The sequence below is a fragment of the Scyliorhinus canicula genome, chromosome 2 (assembly GCF_902713615.1).
Source record: "Scyliorhinus canicula chromosome 2, sScyCan1.1, whole genome shotgun sequence".
NCBI classification, from domain to species: Eukaryota; Metazoa; Chordata; class Chondrichthyes; order Carcharhiniformes; family Scyliorhinidae; genus Scyliorhinus; species Scyliorhinus canicula.
The window spans coordinates 49,329,930-49,347,243 of record NC_052147.1 but is presented as its reverse complement, the minus strand read 5'-3'; the positions used below and the strand labels follow the sequence as shown (position 1 = coordinate 49,347,243).

Genomic DNA, 17,314 nt, shown 5'->3' with positions numbered 1-17,314 from the left:
GGGCCAAACTCCCAAAGGCGAGGAGAGAGAGGTGCCCTGGGTGACTCCCTATGGGATTGGGACGGTGCCCAGGCATTGCCACGGCCTGCAAGGCAGCCATCTTGCTGCACAGCCCACTGACCACCCACATTGGCCCCTGGATCTGCAGAGTAACACCGGCCGAATGAGTGTCCCCCACCCCCGCACCCCACCCTCTGCCATATCCCCCACCACCCAACTGTTGGGGCATCAGACGGCCCACCCAGGGAAACACCCATTGTAGACCCTACGGGGGATCAGGACCGTGGAACTTACCGCAGGCAAGGCCAGCGGGCACCAGAGCTGGAGTCCCCATGGTGTCGGGCACCGACAGGGCCAGGGGTGCGACGAAATCTGCGATGGCAGAGCCCAGAGTGCCAACTGGAGGCACCTCGTAGCCCGTTGAACTTGTTTGGGGTACGCACCATGCCATCATGTCGGTCTTTCACCCCCCAGCAGACAATGGATATTGGAACACAACCAGCAATGGTGGCCTTTCTGTTAGTCGCCGCAGCCCTGGGGGGTTGCCCTGTAGCTGTATGAGCTGGCACTGCTCAAGGAGGAGGAAGCTGCAGCAGCAGACCGTGCAGCAGTAGAGCAGGCAGCAGCAGAGCAGGCAGCAGCAGAGCGGGCAGCAGCAGAGCGGGCAGCAGCAGAGCGGGCAGCAGCAGAGCGGGCAGCAGCAGAGCGGGCAGCAGCGGAGCGTGCTCCAGAGGAACAGGAGGCAGCCGCCCACGATGGAGAGCCAGCCGCCCAACGGGCCGAGGAGGAGGAGGTGCAAAGGAGGCCCTGCATGAGGCCTCACGTGTACTGACAGTGCCCGCTGATGCCCCCAATCGAACCAAAGTCCTGGTAGATAGCGTGGTGTTTCTTGGCATTGCAAACACCGGGAAACACCTGGCTAAAGGCGCTCGTCCCGGAACACTGTTCCGATTTGGTTCGATTGCGCCCCTTCTCTTTTAAACTATCAGAATGTCAAATAACAGGGTCAGTTTATAATTTTTTCATGTTATATCATCTAGACTATCAAGTTTACCTTCATGCAGCTGACAGCAAGAGACCCGTCTGTAGCTTGAATTTGTTGCTGGTCTTGAAGAGGATTCTTTCCACTCATTTCCCCTCTCAGGTTTTCACATAGCATCTGGGAGAAAACAATGTTTCAAAAGATTGTTGCAAAGTTAGACAATGTAAAGAATGATTTTAAGAAGACTTTTTCTAACATCTATTAAAGTGGTGGCCGTTATAATTATGTTAGATTTTATCAAGCACAATAGAATATGTTTAAGTGGGGACCGAGTCAGTAACATAATAAACTGGACAAACGTATTGGACCAAAAATTCATAGAATGTCGTTATTAATGAGGAAATCATCCAAAAAAACAGAAAAGGCTTCCTTGAATTATGAATGGACATAGGTTGCGAGAAAATTTCCACCACTGACTAAAAGTTATCCAATCCCGTCATTCATGCATTTCTCCCATTTGATTTTCTTTATCTGTTCCACTCAGGTCATCCAGTGTGAACCAGGTTAATAGGCTTGAACAGGTTGATATTAAGGAGGGTGTGCTGGAAATTTTGAAAAGCATCAGGATAGATAAGTCCCATGGGCCAGATAGGATATACCCAAGGTTACTATGGGAAGCGAGGGGGGAGATTGCTGAGGTGTTGGCGATGATCTTTGCGTCCTCACTCTCCGCTGGAGTAGTACCAGATGATTGGAGGGAGGAGAATGTTGTTCCCCTGTTCAAGAAAGGGAATAGGGAAATCCCTGGGATTTACAGACCAGTCAGTCTGACATCTGTGGTGAGCAAAATATTGGAAAGGATTCTGAGAGATAGGATTTATGATTATTTTGAAAAACATAGTTTGATTAAAGATAGTCAGCATGGCTTTGTGAGGGGCAGGTCATGCCTCACAAGCCTCATTGAATTCTTTGAGGATGTGAGGAGACGCATTGATGAAGGTCGGGCAGTGTATGTAGTGTATATGGATTTCAGTAAGGCATTTGATAAGGTTCCCCATGGTAGGCTCATTCAGAAAGTTAGGGGGCATGGGATACAGGGATATTTGGGTGTCCCGATACAGAATTGGCTGGCCGAAAGAAGACAGCAAGTGGTAGTGGATGGAAAGTATTCCCCCTGAGGTCAGTGTCCAGTGGTGACCTGCAAGGATCTGTTCTGGGACCTCTGCTCTTTGTGGTTTTTATAATGACTTGGATGAGGAAGTGGAAGGGTGGGTTAGTAAGTTTGCCGATGACACGATGAGGGTTGTTGCAGGTTACAGCAGGACATTGACAGGATGCAGAGCTGGGCTGAGAAGTGGCAGATGGAGTTCAACCTTGATAAATGTGAAGTAATTCATTTTGGAAGGTCGAATTTGAATGCTGAATACAGGGTGAAAGGCAGGATTCTTGGAAGTGTGGAGGAACAGCGGGATCTTGGGGTCCACATACATAAATCCCTCAAAGTTGTCTCCCAGGTTGATAGGGTTGTTAAGAAGGCGTATGGTGTGTTCGCTTTCATTAATGGGGGGTTTGAGTTTAAGAGCCGCGAGGTTTTGCTGCAGCTTTATAAAACTCTAGTTGGACCACACTTGGAACATTGTGTCCAGTTCTGGTCGCCTCATTATAGGAAGGTTGTGGATGCTTTGGAGAGGGTAGAGAGGAGAATTACCAGGATGCTGCCTGGATTGGAGGGCATGTCTTATGAAGAAAGGTTGAGGGAGCTAGGGCTTTTCTCACTGGAGCGAAGAAGGCAGAGAGGTGACTTGATAGAGGTGTACAAGGTGATGACAGGCATGGATAGAGTGGATAGCCAGCGACTTTTCCCCAGGGTGGAAATGGCTGTCACGAGGGGACATATTTTAAGGTGATTGGAGGAAGGTATAGGGGAGATGTCAGAGGTAGATTCTTTACACAGAGAATGCAATGTCAGCAGAGGTGGTGGAGTCAGAGTCATTAGGGATATTTAAGCGACTCTTAGACAGGCACATGGACAGCAGTAAATTGAAGGGGTGTAGGTTAGGTTAATCTTAGATTAGGATAAATGGTTGGCTCAACATTGTGGGCTGAAGGGCCCGTACTGTACTATGTTCTATTACACCCAAGCACAATAATATAGTTCAAACATATATTGCTACAACAAAGATTCAGTAGCTCATTTCATTCACATAAGAATCTGATTACATCCTTGGACCAATTGACCACAAGAGAATTTCTTCCTTTCATTTAATTAAAGGGTTGGGCTCTTTTCATGTGAAAAGAATTTCAATGCTGGTTTCCCTTTTCTTGACCGTATATTTATATGACGTTTTATGGAAATGTTCCTTCAAAGGGAAGCAACTGGAGTGGTCAGGTATAAGACACAAGTGATTACAAGGTTGGGGTCACTCAGAAATCTGGTATTGTGTTAAATAGAAAGATTATTTTCACTTCCTGGGGTTATGCCATTATATTAAAGAATACAATGGCTGAGATTTTCAGGTCAAATCCTCCCCCCCCCCCCCCCCCCCCCTCCCACCCCGATGTGTTTTCTAGCAGCGGAGGGAGCTCATCATTGGCCAGTGTCAGGGTGTTCCAGTTCTTCCGATGCCAACGGCATTTTGCGTTATTCACCGGCCATGTGCCATCAAGGAACCAGCCACGGAGTGGGGGAATCGCCTCTGGTGGGACTGGGAGATCCCCATTGGCAGGAAGGGCTAGAAAATTCAGCTCTATGTTAGAAGGTTTATGTTATGGGAGGTACGGTGGCACAGTGGTTAGCACTGCTGCCTCACAGAGCCAGGGTCCCAGGTTCAATTCCGGACTTGGGTGATTGTCTGTGTGAAGTTTGCACGCTCTCCCTTATCTGCGTGGGTTTCCTCCAGGTACTCCGGTTTCCTCCCACAGTCCAAACTTGTACAGTTTAGGTGGATTGGCCATGCTAAATTACCCCTTAGTGTCTAGAAATGTGCAGATTAGGTGGGATTACAGGGTCACAGGGATAGGGTGGGGAAGTGGGCCTAGGTAGGGTGTTCTTTCGGTCAGTGCAGACTCGATGGGCTGAATGACCTCCATCTGCACAGCAGGATTTCTATGGTTCGAAAATAAAGGGAAGTGAATTTACTACACTCTAAATCAAGAATCTACAGAGACATTACATCACTATACGTTGATGTGCTGAGCCCGAATTTCCTCGATTAGTTCCCCGATTTGACAAAACCCAACATCAAAATCCTCTGCCTTAAATAAACAAAATTGGAGACCACACATTTTCTGAATTTCGGCACCACATGATCCAGATTCACATTTTAAGTGTCTTATGGCAACTTAAAAAAAAAATCCTTGCATTTCTCCTCAATGAAACTTGCAAAGTGAGTCGCTGTCGCTTCGGGTCTTTATGACATCAGAATAATTTAAAATGGGAAAAGTTTCACAAGTTCATTCATTTATGTATGTTCTGCCTCATGTACAAAACTGATGAGTGAAAGCTTCAAACTTAAAGGGACTTAAAGTAATAACATGGCCGAAGTTCTGCGCCCTATTATCTTGTGTCTTGGTTGTTTATGTCATTTTCAAAAAATGTGCCAGCATATGCAAATGGAATTTTTAGGTAGTTCAGTGTAATTTGCCGTGGGAAGATTGGTAAGAATTTTGCCATAACTTGCTGCTTGTGCCATCAAGAGGTATTTCGGGCCACTATTTGATTCTAAATGAACCCTCCTCAGAGACGTCGCTTACCAACAGACCGAAAATAAGGCTGAATTTTGCCAGCCCTCTGGGATGGGAAGTGGGGGTGGGGCAATTAAGGGTCTTTTACTGCCACCACTGGCATTTTACTAATGGTTGGTGGGCCTTCTGCACATGGGGAAGCTGCCAATTAAATCTCGGAGGTCTCCCAGGGGGTTTAGTGGGATCTCCTATTTAGGTGTCCTTTGTCCCACAGAATGGCAACCATGACAACACCAACTGGCCCTGTGCCAAAGGCACTGACTGCCTACACCAACGCACAACCACCCACCATGCCAGTGACTGCCTGATAGCTCCTACAACCCCAGAACTGATTTTGCTGGCTGGGAAGACAGTGTGCTTCCATGACATCCTCTCCTTCTTAGCAGTCCCAGAAGTGGCTACTGCTCTTTATGGTGCTGACGAGTCTGATGAGTGGACCAGCAGTTGCTGGGGGCCAATGACCTTCCTTGCAACAATTGCCTGCATTCTGTTAAATGCAACTCTAGGTTCCACAGATGGCTGAAGCAGGGTTGCCAACAATGCACCCCAACCTCCTTTCGGGCCCCATCCAGAGGACAAAATTCTAGCCATACTATAAAAGGTGGTACAATGCTGTGTAACATTCAGTATAAACACGTTCTGTGATACATCATTTGCCAGATTCCTACCTTGTTAGACTGTTGTCAATAATAAACGACACATTTCACTACAGGGAGTGAAGGGAATATGATATTTGCCAGATTGTTCTGACAATGAATACCTCAGGAAAAATATGGTGCTAATCCTTTGAGAAAGTTGCCTGCTCTTCATTGCTTAATGTGGCTAAAATGTAAGCCTTTCAAAAGTATGCGCGCGCACAGCGCTAGAACATTATTTTATGAGTGAAATACATCACCTTCTTCTTCTCCTGTATGCTCAGTTCTGTCTTACCCAATACATAAGACAGTTTGGCCAAAGAAGCTTCAGGTGTCATATCACATCCAGAAATGAATCCTGCATCTGTGAGAACCTGAAATCAAACATTCACAGGACTTGAAACAAATTTCAGCTGAAATAAGAGGAATATAAACCATTTGATGGAATCAGTTTGATGGAGATTGGACCATTGATAGACTTGTAAGTATAAATTAATAGGTGAGACAGACAGGGATCCAAGTCATTGATTTTACATTTTGGGATATTTTACATTACTCTGAAAGTGTAGACAGGGCCACCAGATAATGCCTGATCCAAAAGCCAGCACCACAAAAGTACAGCACTCCAACAGTACTGCACTGTCCTTTCAGCCTTGATTTTGTGCCCAAATGCTGGAGTGATACTTCAATCCACAACCTCCAGACTCGGGTGAATCCACCACCATTGCTGCGGCTATTCTCAGACAGGCGCGTTAGGGTGTCAGGGGAGCTACACTAAGTTCCCACTCAGTCATTGTCGTTTTATCTTTACATCATTCATAAAGAACATACTATGGGCTGGCCACACTGGGTTTGTTACTTTGTCTGCCCGCAGGGTCTGCACTACCTTGACAACTCTCTCCAAGTCTATTCGCCCAAAAACACAGACATTTGGGTGCGTGTCATAACCCGCATGGGACTAACAAGGTGGCAATGATTAAACTCCCCATGAACCTCGCCGAATACGAGCTCCCCCGTTAAAGGGGGCAGGAAACCCTAAATTATGTATCTTCTGTATAAAGTCGGCCAGTTTGGGTACTGAGAGGAGAGACCCGGCTGGGGCATGGGATCTCCGTTTCTGAGACTAAGTATTGACACCAACACAGGTTTTGTGGACTTTCACGACAGAAGAACTGGCGCCACAGCTGGACCGATCCGTTGAGGGGCTAGCACCGGTGCAGCATGGAACACAATCGATTCCTATGAAAAACAGTGCAGGATACGCCAGGTCCGTGATTGACACTCAGAAGGCTGACCAGCTGCAGCCGCACATACACATTACAATCCCCACACACACTTAACCCAGTTAACACAATGGCACTGGTCCTGCTGGAGCGCACCCATACAACTGATGGGTCGGCTGGGGCCAGATAACACCCAGATGGGTGCCCTGGGGGGGACATCTATCTGACCTATGGCACTAAGTTCAAAATGGGCTGTTAGCGATTGTGCAGCTGCATGGCTGCCTTGCCGGCTGCAGCAACGGTGTTCCGTGTCCGTCCATCCTGACCCCACAACCCGCCTCTCCCCCCGGCCCTGACAGAAGCCCCCCCAGCCAGGGGCACAACTGTCATCAAACTATGGTGATGTTGGACACTTTCCGTAACCCCTCTCTCTCCCTCAGCGTCCGCCACGCTGGTTTCCCGATTTTTTTAAAGCACAAGAGAACCACACCATCGGGAACTCAGCCTATCGGAGGCGGAGAAACGGGTCGGGCCCGCTAATGATATGCAAACGGTGTTGACTGTCCGTGTATTCCTGGAGCGCATTGACACTGCTGTCAAGGTGCTGGAGCATTGCGATTTGCCGTCAAATCGGATCTACCGCGATTTTGGAGTCGGAATTGATTCTCCGCCCAATCACCTTTCCCAATTTCGGTATCGGCTACGGAGAACCCTGTAGGGGATCTTTTGTGCTGTGTATTTTGGTGGGGGAAGAAAGTAATGATATTTATTGATCAATGAGAAAGATCCATTCCCGTGGTTTCCTGCTAATAATAATCTTTATTGTCACAAGTGGGCTTAAATTAACACTGCAATGAAGTTACTGTGAAAAGCCCCTAGTCGCCACATTCCAGCGCCTGTTCAGGCACACAGAGGGAGAATTCGGAATGTCCAAATTACCTAACAGCACGTCTTTCAGGACTTGTGGGAGGAAATCGGAGCACCCGGAGGAATCCCACGCAGACACAGGGAGGACGTGCAGACTCCACACAGACAGTGACCTAAGCCGGGAATCGAACCTGGGACCCTGGAGTTGTGGAGCAATAGTGCTAACCACTGCGCCTTGCTGATAAAGTTCAGCCCATTAAAATGAACAAGTGGAAGATCTTGACCTGGAGGGCACATGAAATGGAAAATCTTAACTATAATCTTATATTAGAACAAGACTCACCTTTCCTGTTGCATATTTAGTGATCACAGAGCCCCATAAGCACTGAGTACAGTTTATCATCAACATTCCTCGAGCATCAGCATTCTTAAACTCCTTTATCATATCAGGGCGGTTATCTGGAGCATTACCCGCCCCATATGTCTCCAACACAATTCCTTCCATTGGTGGTTGCAGAAATGCTCTTATCTGAAAAGAGGATGTAGCAATAAATACAAAATGCACACAAACTTCACAATACTCAGTTCTGGCTTATGTCTTGAATACTCAACTCAGCTGCATCGGAACAAGCTTAAAATCTGAATAAAGCTTTCACTTTTAACCATTAAATAAAACTTTTGAATGCAGCAGTTGAATGGGCAGTAGCTTGGTGGTAATGTTACTGGACTAGTTGTCCAGGGGTCCAGATTAAAATTCCGGAGATGTGAATTCAAGTCCTAAAAAGATAGCTTCAGGATTTTTAAAAATATAGGGCTGAATTCTCCATTTGGGAGACTATGGACCCGATTCTCCCAAAAGGGAACAAAGACCCCGAGCGAGCGCATTTAGCCGTGTGTTCCCAGTACTCGCAGTGCTGAGAAACACATGGCTATGCAACTCGCATTGAATAAAGGGCCTGAACGGGGATCATGCGGCAGAGTCGCACATTGCCCCATTTTATACACTGGAGAGCTCCACTCGCCAGAAGTCCCCCATTGTAGCAAGAGATCGGGACGCCATTTTTAAAATGTTTTTTATTAATTTACGGGATGTGGGCTTCGCTGGTTAGGCCAGCATTTATTGCCCAGCCTTGTTGCCCTTCAGAAGGTGGTGATGAGTTGTCTTCTGGAACCGCTGCAGTCCTTCAGGTGTAGGTACACCCACTGTGCAGTTAAAGAGGGAGCTCCCAAATCTTGTCCCAGTGACAGTGAAGGAATGACAAGATATTTTCAAATCAGGGTGGTGCGCTACTCGGAGGGGAATCTCCAGGTGGTGGGGTTCCCACGTCTCTGCTGCTCTTGTCCTTCTAGATGGTAGTGGATTTGAAAGGTGCTGTCGAAGGAACCTTGGTGAGTTACTGCAATGCATTTTGTAGATGGTACACACGGCTGCCACTGTTCGTCGATGGTGGAGGGTTTGAATGTTTGTGGAAGGGGGAACAATCAAGCTGGCTGCTTTGTCCTGGATGGTGTCGAGCTTCTCGAGTGTTGTTGGAGCTGCACTCATCCAGGCAAGTGGAAAGTATTCCATTACACTCCTGACTTGTACCTCATAGGTGGTTGAATGGCTTTGGCGGGTCAGGAGGTGAGTTACTCGCCGTAGCATTCCTAGCCTTTGACCTGCACTGGTAGCCACAGTATTAATGTGGCTAGTCCAGTTCAGTTTCTGATCAATGGTAACACCCAGGATGTTGATTGTGGGGGATTCAGCGATGGTAATGCCATTGAACGTCAAAAAGCAATGGTTAGATCCTGTCTTGTCGGAGATGGTCACTACCTGACACTTGTGTGGCGTGGATGTAACTTGCCACTTGTCAGCACAGCCTGGATATTGTCCAGGTTTTGTTACATGTGGACACAGACTGCTTCATTATCTAAGGAGTCGCGAATGGTGCTGAACATTGTACAGTCATCCGCAAATATCCCTACTTCTGACCTTATGATGGAAGGCAGGTCATTGATGAAGCAGCTGAAGATGGTTGGGCCTAGGACACTACCCTGAGGAACTCCTGCAGTGATGTCCTGGAGCCGAGATGATTGACCTCCAACCACCACAGCCATCTTCCTTTGTGCCAGGTATGACTCCAACCAGCAAAGAGTTCCCCCAATGATTCCCATTGACTCCAGTTTAGCTAGGGATCCCTGATGCCATACTTGGTCAAATGCTGCCTTGATGTCCAGGGCAGTCACACCCACCTCACCTCTGCCATTCAACGCTTTTGTCCATGTTTGAACCAAGGCTGTAATGAGGTCAGGAGCCGAGCGACCCTGGCGGAACCCAAACTGAGCGTCTGTGAGCAGATCATTGCCGAGTAAGTGCCACTTGATAGCACTGCTGGTGACTCCTTCCATCACTTTGCTGATGATGGAGATTATACTGATTGGGCGGTAATTGCCTGGGTTGGATTTGTCCTGTTTTTTGTGTACAGGACGCACCTGGCCGATTTTCCACTGGTAGGGGGGAATCCCTCTATTCCAGGGGTCCCTGTGAGGGGGCGGGTCCCCCTATTCAAGGGGTCCCTGTGAGGGGGCGGGTCCCCCTATTCAAGGGGTCCCTGTGAGAGGGGCGGGTCCCCCTATTCAAGGGGTCCCTGTGAGGGGGCGACTCCACCTATTCCACAGGTGACTTTGAGGGGGCGGGTACCCCTAGTCCAGGTGGCCCTGTGAGGGAGCGGGTCCCCTTACTCCAGGGGTCCCTGAGAGGTGGGCGCCCCCAATTCCAGGGGTGGCGCCCCCTGATTCCAGGGTTCCCTGTGAGGGGCGGCCCCCTGATTCAGGGGTCCCCGTGAGGGGAGCCCCCCCCCCGATTCCAGGGGTCCCTGTGAGGGGACTCCCCCTGATTCAGGGGTCCCTGTGAGGGGACTCCCCCTGATTCAGGGGTCCCTGTGAGGGGACTCCCCCTGATTCAGGGGTCCCTGTGAGGGGACTCCCCCTGATTCAGGGGTCCCTGTGAGGGGAGTGCCCCCTGATTCCAGGGGTCCCTGTGAGGGGAGTCCCCCTGATTCAGGGGTCCCTGTGAGGGGAGTCCCCCTGATTCAGGGGTCCCTGTGAGGGGACTCCCCCTGATTCAGGGGTCCCTGTGAGGGGACGCCCCCTGATTCAGGGGTCCCTGTGAGGAGACCCCTTGATTCCAGGGGTCCCTGTGAGGGGACTCCCCCTGATTCCAGGGGTCCCTGTGAGGGGACTCCCCCTGATTCAGGGGTCCCTGTGAGGGGACTCCCCCTGATTCAGGGGTCCCTGTGAGGGGACTCCCCCTGATTCAGGGGTCCCTGTGAGGGGACTCCCCCTGATTCCAGGGGTCCCTGTGAGGGGACTCCCCCTGATTCAGGGGTCCCTGTGAGGGGACGCCCCCTGATTCAGGGGTCCCTGTGAGGAGAGTGCCCCCTGATTCCAGGGGTCCCTGTGAGGAGACCCCTTGATTCCAGGGGTCCCTGTGAGGGGAGTGCCCCCTGATTCCAGGGGTCCCTGTGAGGTGACGCCCCCTGATTCAGGGGTCCCTGTGAGGGGACTCCCCCTGATTCCAGGGGTCCTGTGAGGGGACGCGCCCTGATTCCAGGGGTCCCTGTGAGGGGAGCGCTCCTGATTCCAGGGGTCCCTGTGAGGGGAGTGCCCCCTGATTCAGGGGTCCCTGTGAGGGGAGTTCCCCCTGATTCCAGGGGTCCCTGTGTGAGGGGACTCCCCCTGATTCCAGGGGTCCCTGTGAGGGGGTGCCCCCGATTCAGGGGTCCCTGTGAGGGGACGCACCCTGATTCCAGGGGTCCCTGTGAGGGGACGCCCCCTGGTTCCAGAGGTCCCTGTGAGGGGGCGCCCCCCGAATCCAGGGATCCCTAGAGGGGCAATTCCCTATTCCAGGGGTCCCTGGAGGGGCACCCCCCCTAATCCAGGGTCCCTGGAGGGGTTCCCCCCCCCCATTCCACGGGTCCCTGGAGGCATGTCCCTAATTCCAGAGGTCCCTGTGGGGTGTCCCTGAGTGTCCTCTATTACAGGGGTCCCGGATAGAGGGTCTGGTAGAGGAGGCGTGGGCAGGCAGTGCATTATTGGGAGTGGTTGCCCTCGGAGTTGGCCAAGGGTTGGCCCACCACAAGGTCCACCATGTCAAAGCTATGCTGGTAGAGACCACAAATGATCTGCGTCCATGTGATCCCTAGCCACGGGGGCCAGAGAATCACATGAGGTCAGAGCGAAGGGTGCTGGGCCCGCTAAATAGATTTACAGATTTTTTTTTACATGCTCGCACTGGCAAGCGGTGTGGACCTCATTCCTGCTGCATTGAGGGATCGGAGCTCCCAATTTCCCCCGGCCCGATTCTCCGTCCCATCGGGGAACACATTTCAGGCATCCCAGGATGAAGAATCCCGTCCATATTCTTTCATCGGATGTGGGCATCGTTGGTCAGGTCAGCCTTTACTGCCCGTTCCTCATTACCCTTGAGTAGATGGTGATGCACCTCCTTCTTGAACTGCTGCAGCCCATGTGGTGGAGGCAGAACCATAGTGTTGTTAGGAAAGGAGCTCCAGGAATATGAGCATAATTTAACTTAACAAAGAAACTCTGTAATAAAATGTTTGTCTCATTAATACATATCATGAAACTACCAGGTTGTCATGGAAACTAATGTGATTCAGGAGATGAAATCTTTACCCAATCTGGCCTACATGTCATGCCAGCAGCACATTGATGTAGTTGGCCAGCCTTTCGAAAGGTCTCGTAAACTACTCAGTGTATCAAACCTGCTACAAAAAGTTGAATAAAAATAAAATTGGACAGATCAGCTGATATCATCCCAGGAATTAGAAAGGACAATTACACAACTTATCCAGTCAACCCCCATCAAATCCTCCTCACTGACATCTGAGGATTTGCGCCAAAAGTTGAGGGTGCTGTCCCACAGACTAGTCAAACAACAGCCTGACATAAACATACCAATGTTCTTGTATCACTATCCCTGGGTATAGTACATCCCAACAGACCGACTGGAGATGATGGCAAAGTGGTATACAGTCAAGAGGGAGTGTCCATGAGAGTCCTCAACATTGACTCTTAGCCCCATGAAGTCTCATGGCATCAGATTAAATCTGCCATGGAAATCTGCAATTGATTACTACCTACTGCCCTCCCTCAGATGATGAACCAATACTCCTCCATGATGAAGACCATCTGGAGAAAGCAGAGGACAGAAAGGGTGCAGAATATACTCTGGGTGGGGAATTTCAATGTCTCGCACCAAGACTGGCTCAGAAGCACCACTACTGATGGAGCTGGCAGAAGGACATACTGCCAAATTGGCTTGCAGCAGTAGAGATAAAACTATTTGCCCTCATCCTCCCCAATCTACCTCTTGCAGATGCATCTGGACATGACATCATTGGTAGGAGTAACCACTGCACACTCCTTTTGGAGATTAAGTCCCATCCTCGCACTGAGGATCTGCTCTATTCTGTTGTGTGATATACCACATGCCAAATTGAATAGATTCTGATCACTTCCAGCAGCTCACCACTGGACATCCATGTGACTCTCTGAATCATGGGCTAGTCTAGCTCAGCGGCCTAGACAGCTGGTTTGTAATGCAGAACAAGGCCAGCAGCGTGGGTTCAATTCCCATACCAGCTTACCCGAACAGGCGCCGGAATGTGGCGACTAAGGGCTTTTCACAGTAACTTCATACTTGTGACAACAAAAGATGATGATGATTATTATTATATCATCATGAGCAGCAACAGAATTGCGTTCAACCAGAATCTGTTACCTCATGGTCTAACACATTCCCATTCAATCATTATGATCAAGCCAGGTAACCAACACTGGTGGAATGAGTAATGTAAAGAGGCACACCAAAAGCAACACCAGACATTCCCTAAAACCGAGGTACCAACGTGGTCAAAATACAGCACAGGACACCTTGCATGCCAACAGTGGAATCAGAATGTTATAGATAGAGCAAAGTTACCCCACAACCAACAGATCAGATCAAAGTTCTGTAGTCCTGCCATATCAGTTATTAATGATGGTGGACATTAAATACTAACCAGAGGAGAAGGATCCACAAAAATCCCTACCCTCAACAATGGAGGAACTGAGCACATCACTGTCAAACACCCAGCTTAATAAGTTATCACCATCTTCGGCCAAAAGAGCCAATTGGATGATCCATCTTAACTCACCTTCTCATCCATGTTCAGTTTGGGTTTCGCTGGGGTCACTTGGCTCCAGACATCCTTACAGGCGCGGCCCAAACATGGTCAAAAGAGCTGAATTTTGGAGGTGAGGTGAAAGTGATTGCTCTTGATATCAAGGCAGCATTGGACTGAGCATGGCATCAAGGAGTCCCAACAAAATAGAAGTCAATAGGAATCAGAGGGACACATCAGGGGCCAATCATTTCAGCCCCAAGACATTGTTGCAGGAATTCCTCAGGATTATCTCCTCAGACCAATTATCTTCAGCTGCTTCATTAATTACCTTTCTACCAAAATAAGGTCAGAAGTGGGGATTGCACAATGTCTACACTATTCACATCTCCACAGCTACTGAAGCAATTCCTACTGAGAGCTAAACAACATTCAGGCTTGAGCTGATAAGTGGTAAATAACATTTGTGCCACTCAAGTACCAGGCAATGACCATCTCTAATAAGAGAGAATCGAAGTATGTCCCCCTGCTATTCAGTGGCATTACTATCATTGAATTCCCCACCAACAAAATCCTGAGGTGAACATTGACCAGAAAATGAACTGAACCTGCCATATAAATACAATGGCTATAACAGCAAGTCAGAGGCTGGGAATTCTGTGGCGAGTAACTCACCTCCTGACTCCCTACGGCCTATACACCATCTACAAGGCATAAGTAAGGGGTGTGATAGAATTTTGCCCACTTGCTTGAATGAGTGTAGCTCAAACAACTTTCGAAAAGCTCAATTCTATGCAAGACAAAGCAATCCACCTATGCGGCAACCCATTCGCCATCTTAATCATTCATTTCTTCCACTACACAATGTCAGCAGCACATACCAGCTACAAGATGAACTGCAGCAAGTCAGCAAGGTTCTATGAAAAGCATCTTCCGAGCCTACAGCCTCTCCCTTGTAGAAGAACAAGAGCAGCACACACATGGGGACACCACCACTAGCAGGTTTCCCTTCAAGCCACATTCCATGCTGATTTGGAACTACATTGCTGTTCCTTCATTGTCAAGGGGTCAAAATCCTAGATTTCCGACCAATTATCCAATGCTTGCAATGAGGTCTATCGAGGGACCTGGCCTAGGGAACATGGGGAAGCCCACTGAGAGCTCGTGCCTTGTTCAACCACATAGACTGCAGCGGTTCATGAAGGCAGCTCACCACCGCCTTTTACTTGAGGGCAATTAGGTATGAATAATAAATGCTGGCCCAGCCAGCGACATTCACAGTCCAAGAGTGATTTTAAAATGTTCTGTCAGCAACTTACGCTGTATTTGACCAGGCTACATACTCATACTTCAAAAGCTGTTCCTAAGACGATTGCCACAATTTCATGCTCAGTATGATCTTGAAGGTGTAGAAGATCTAAGAGAACACAAGGTTGTGTGGAACAATGTTTGCAATGAGGTCTATCGAGGGACCTGGCATAGGGAATATGGGAAAGCCCACTGAGAGCTTGTACCTTGTTCCTGTCTCTCACTGTCCCCCATGCACCATGACCCCAACCCTACAAAACCGATTCTAACCCCACTGACCTTTTGCCTGGTGCCCTCATTGATCCTGGATCTCTGATGGGTACAAAAATGCAACAGCCTTCGCTATTGGCCAGTAGCTCTCAGGGACTGAGAATTCAACCCACAGGATCTTCACCCAGGAAATGCTTAACATATTAAGTGGCTATCAGGCCTTTAAGTGGTCAGCACTGGACCTTTCCTGGGATTAAGGGTACTGGGATGGGAATTCTGGCCCCCGAGAGCTGCCCATCAATGGTGGTTGTCGCTACTGGTAATGCACCTATCAGAGGCCCAGGTTCAATGAGGGTCCCCCAGGCCAAAGGTGAGTGAGGGTGGGATGAATGTAGTAAGATGGGAGTAGTTGGAGAAAAGGGGGTCAAAGGCAAAGACAGGGGCCTACACCTTGTTAATGCCACATCACTCGATGAGGCATTGAGTGCCTCTGAATGAAGGAATTCCCCCCATCCCTCCCTCCAGGAGTCTGTTAACAAAGTCGATAAGGATGGCTTTTCAGGCTTTCCAAGTGGCACTGACTCTGCCCACTATTGGTTGAATATCAGCAGCAGCAGGATGAGGCCCTGAAATGGGCATTAATCGCTTGATTGGACGAAGGCTGGAAAGTAGCAGGGTCCCACACCTTTTCTCCTGATTAAATGACCCCTGCATCCAAATCTGCCTTCAGTGGAGCATTAAATTCTGTCCAATGTGGATAATAAATCCCAAATGCAATAGAAGTCCTAGGACTGGATTCTCCGCCCACCGATGCCGAAATCGGGTTCGGCGCCAGGATGGAGAATTAGTTTCACGCATGATGGTGGTTCGGCAATTCTACGCTCCCCAAAAAGCAGTGTCCTAGGGGAGTACGCCGTGCACAGTATCCACCACCGGAGGCCATTGCCAGAGGCCCGCCCCACTATTCTCTGCCCCCGACCGGCCGAATTCCCGACGGTGGGGATCTAATCTGGTCCTGCCGTTCAGGATATTCGTGTAGCGGCTGCACACTAAGTCCGCAGCCGCCATAGTTGGGGCGGGCCGATCGGAGGGCAGGGGGGCCTCCTATGGGGCTGGGGTATTTTTGAGTGGGCGGTCTGGGTCGGATGCGCAGCCGATCGGGGGACTATTTCTGCGGCCCAGGTCCGTAGTCTGAGTCCGCCATGCAGCGCGGCTCGGCCGCTGGAGGTTGTGCGAGTTCCACGACAGCTGCCTGCTAGCCCCCTGCAGGGCTCTGAATATGTAGCCTTTTGAGGTTAGTTTTTCTGACGTAAAAGGCCACAGTTTTCACGGCGGCGTGGGGACATAGTCCCTAAAACGGAGAATCCAGCCCCTAATGTTTCTTCCGGCACAGAGTTTCACTCTTGTGAAATCTAACACACTCTACATCAGTCAGTAGCGCCACTAACATTTGGAGAAACCCATAGCCATCCAACCATGTTCAGTTTCTCCTGTGGAATTGGTTTGAAGACATGGAAGTTTTCGTGACCAGCTTCATTGTCATAAATGTGGTAGAGCAGGACTGCAGGGAATCTGCATTGAACTCATTCCAGATCCAGAATCATTCACATAACTGGACTGGGTGGACATAGTTCCAAGTGCCTCATCATGTCACACTGTAGGGAACTGCAGGCCCTTAAAGGGTCAAAGATTATAAAATGAAAAACTCCTGCACGGGAACAATACTGGTAATTATTAGACAACTGAGCCATTCTAGGTTTGGTTAACTCTCCTTGCAATAGTTTTTGGAGCAAAGTGGCGGGTGCTCAGAACTCCCCCACCAACCCCATCCCCACCCCATCAAGCTGAGAGCAGACTTAGGGATAGGCAGATGGGAAAGTTGCCCGTCTCCTCCTACCCCCACCTTATTGAAATTTGGGTTGAAATGTACATGAAGTGGAAAAGTAGCAGAGTCAGCTACTGTCCCAATTTCCTGCCCCCCTTTGTCAATGATTTTCCCAGGATGTGTCCTCCCTCCCATACCACTAGAATGTCAGGCCCCAAGATTTTCTCTGCTCCCTGTAGGTTGTCCACGTGTCAATTGGGCTTAAATTCTGTGATTTTATTTTATTTTCAATTCTATCGTTTTTCTATATTTTGCGTGAAACATCATGGACAATTCCCCATCTTCTGCCC

At 49.2% G+C, this 17,314-nt stretch overlaps 1 protein-coding gene across 3 annotated transcripts in view; it reads right to left on the bottom strand.

Annotated features, from left to right (window-relative positions):
* Nucleotides 1-17,314, bottom strand: part of LOC119953515 (60 kDa lysophospholipase-like) — a 161,869-nt gene that overhangs the window by 63,546 nt on the left and 81,009 nt on the right. For all 3 annotated transcript variants that reach the window (XM_038777890.1, XM_038777883.1, XM_038777897.1), the window contains exons 8-10: nt 7,795-7,980; nt 5,622-5,735; nt 1,055-1,159 (exon numbers count right to left, since the gene is read on the bottom strand). In XM_038777890.1, the coding sequence (XP_038633818.1) occupies nt 1,055-1,159; nt 5,622-5,735; nt 7,795-7,980 (405 nt within the window). The remainder of the gene's footprint in view (nt 1-1,054; nt 1,160-5,621; nt 5,736-7,794; nt 7,981-17,314) is intronic.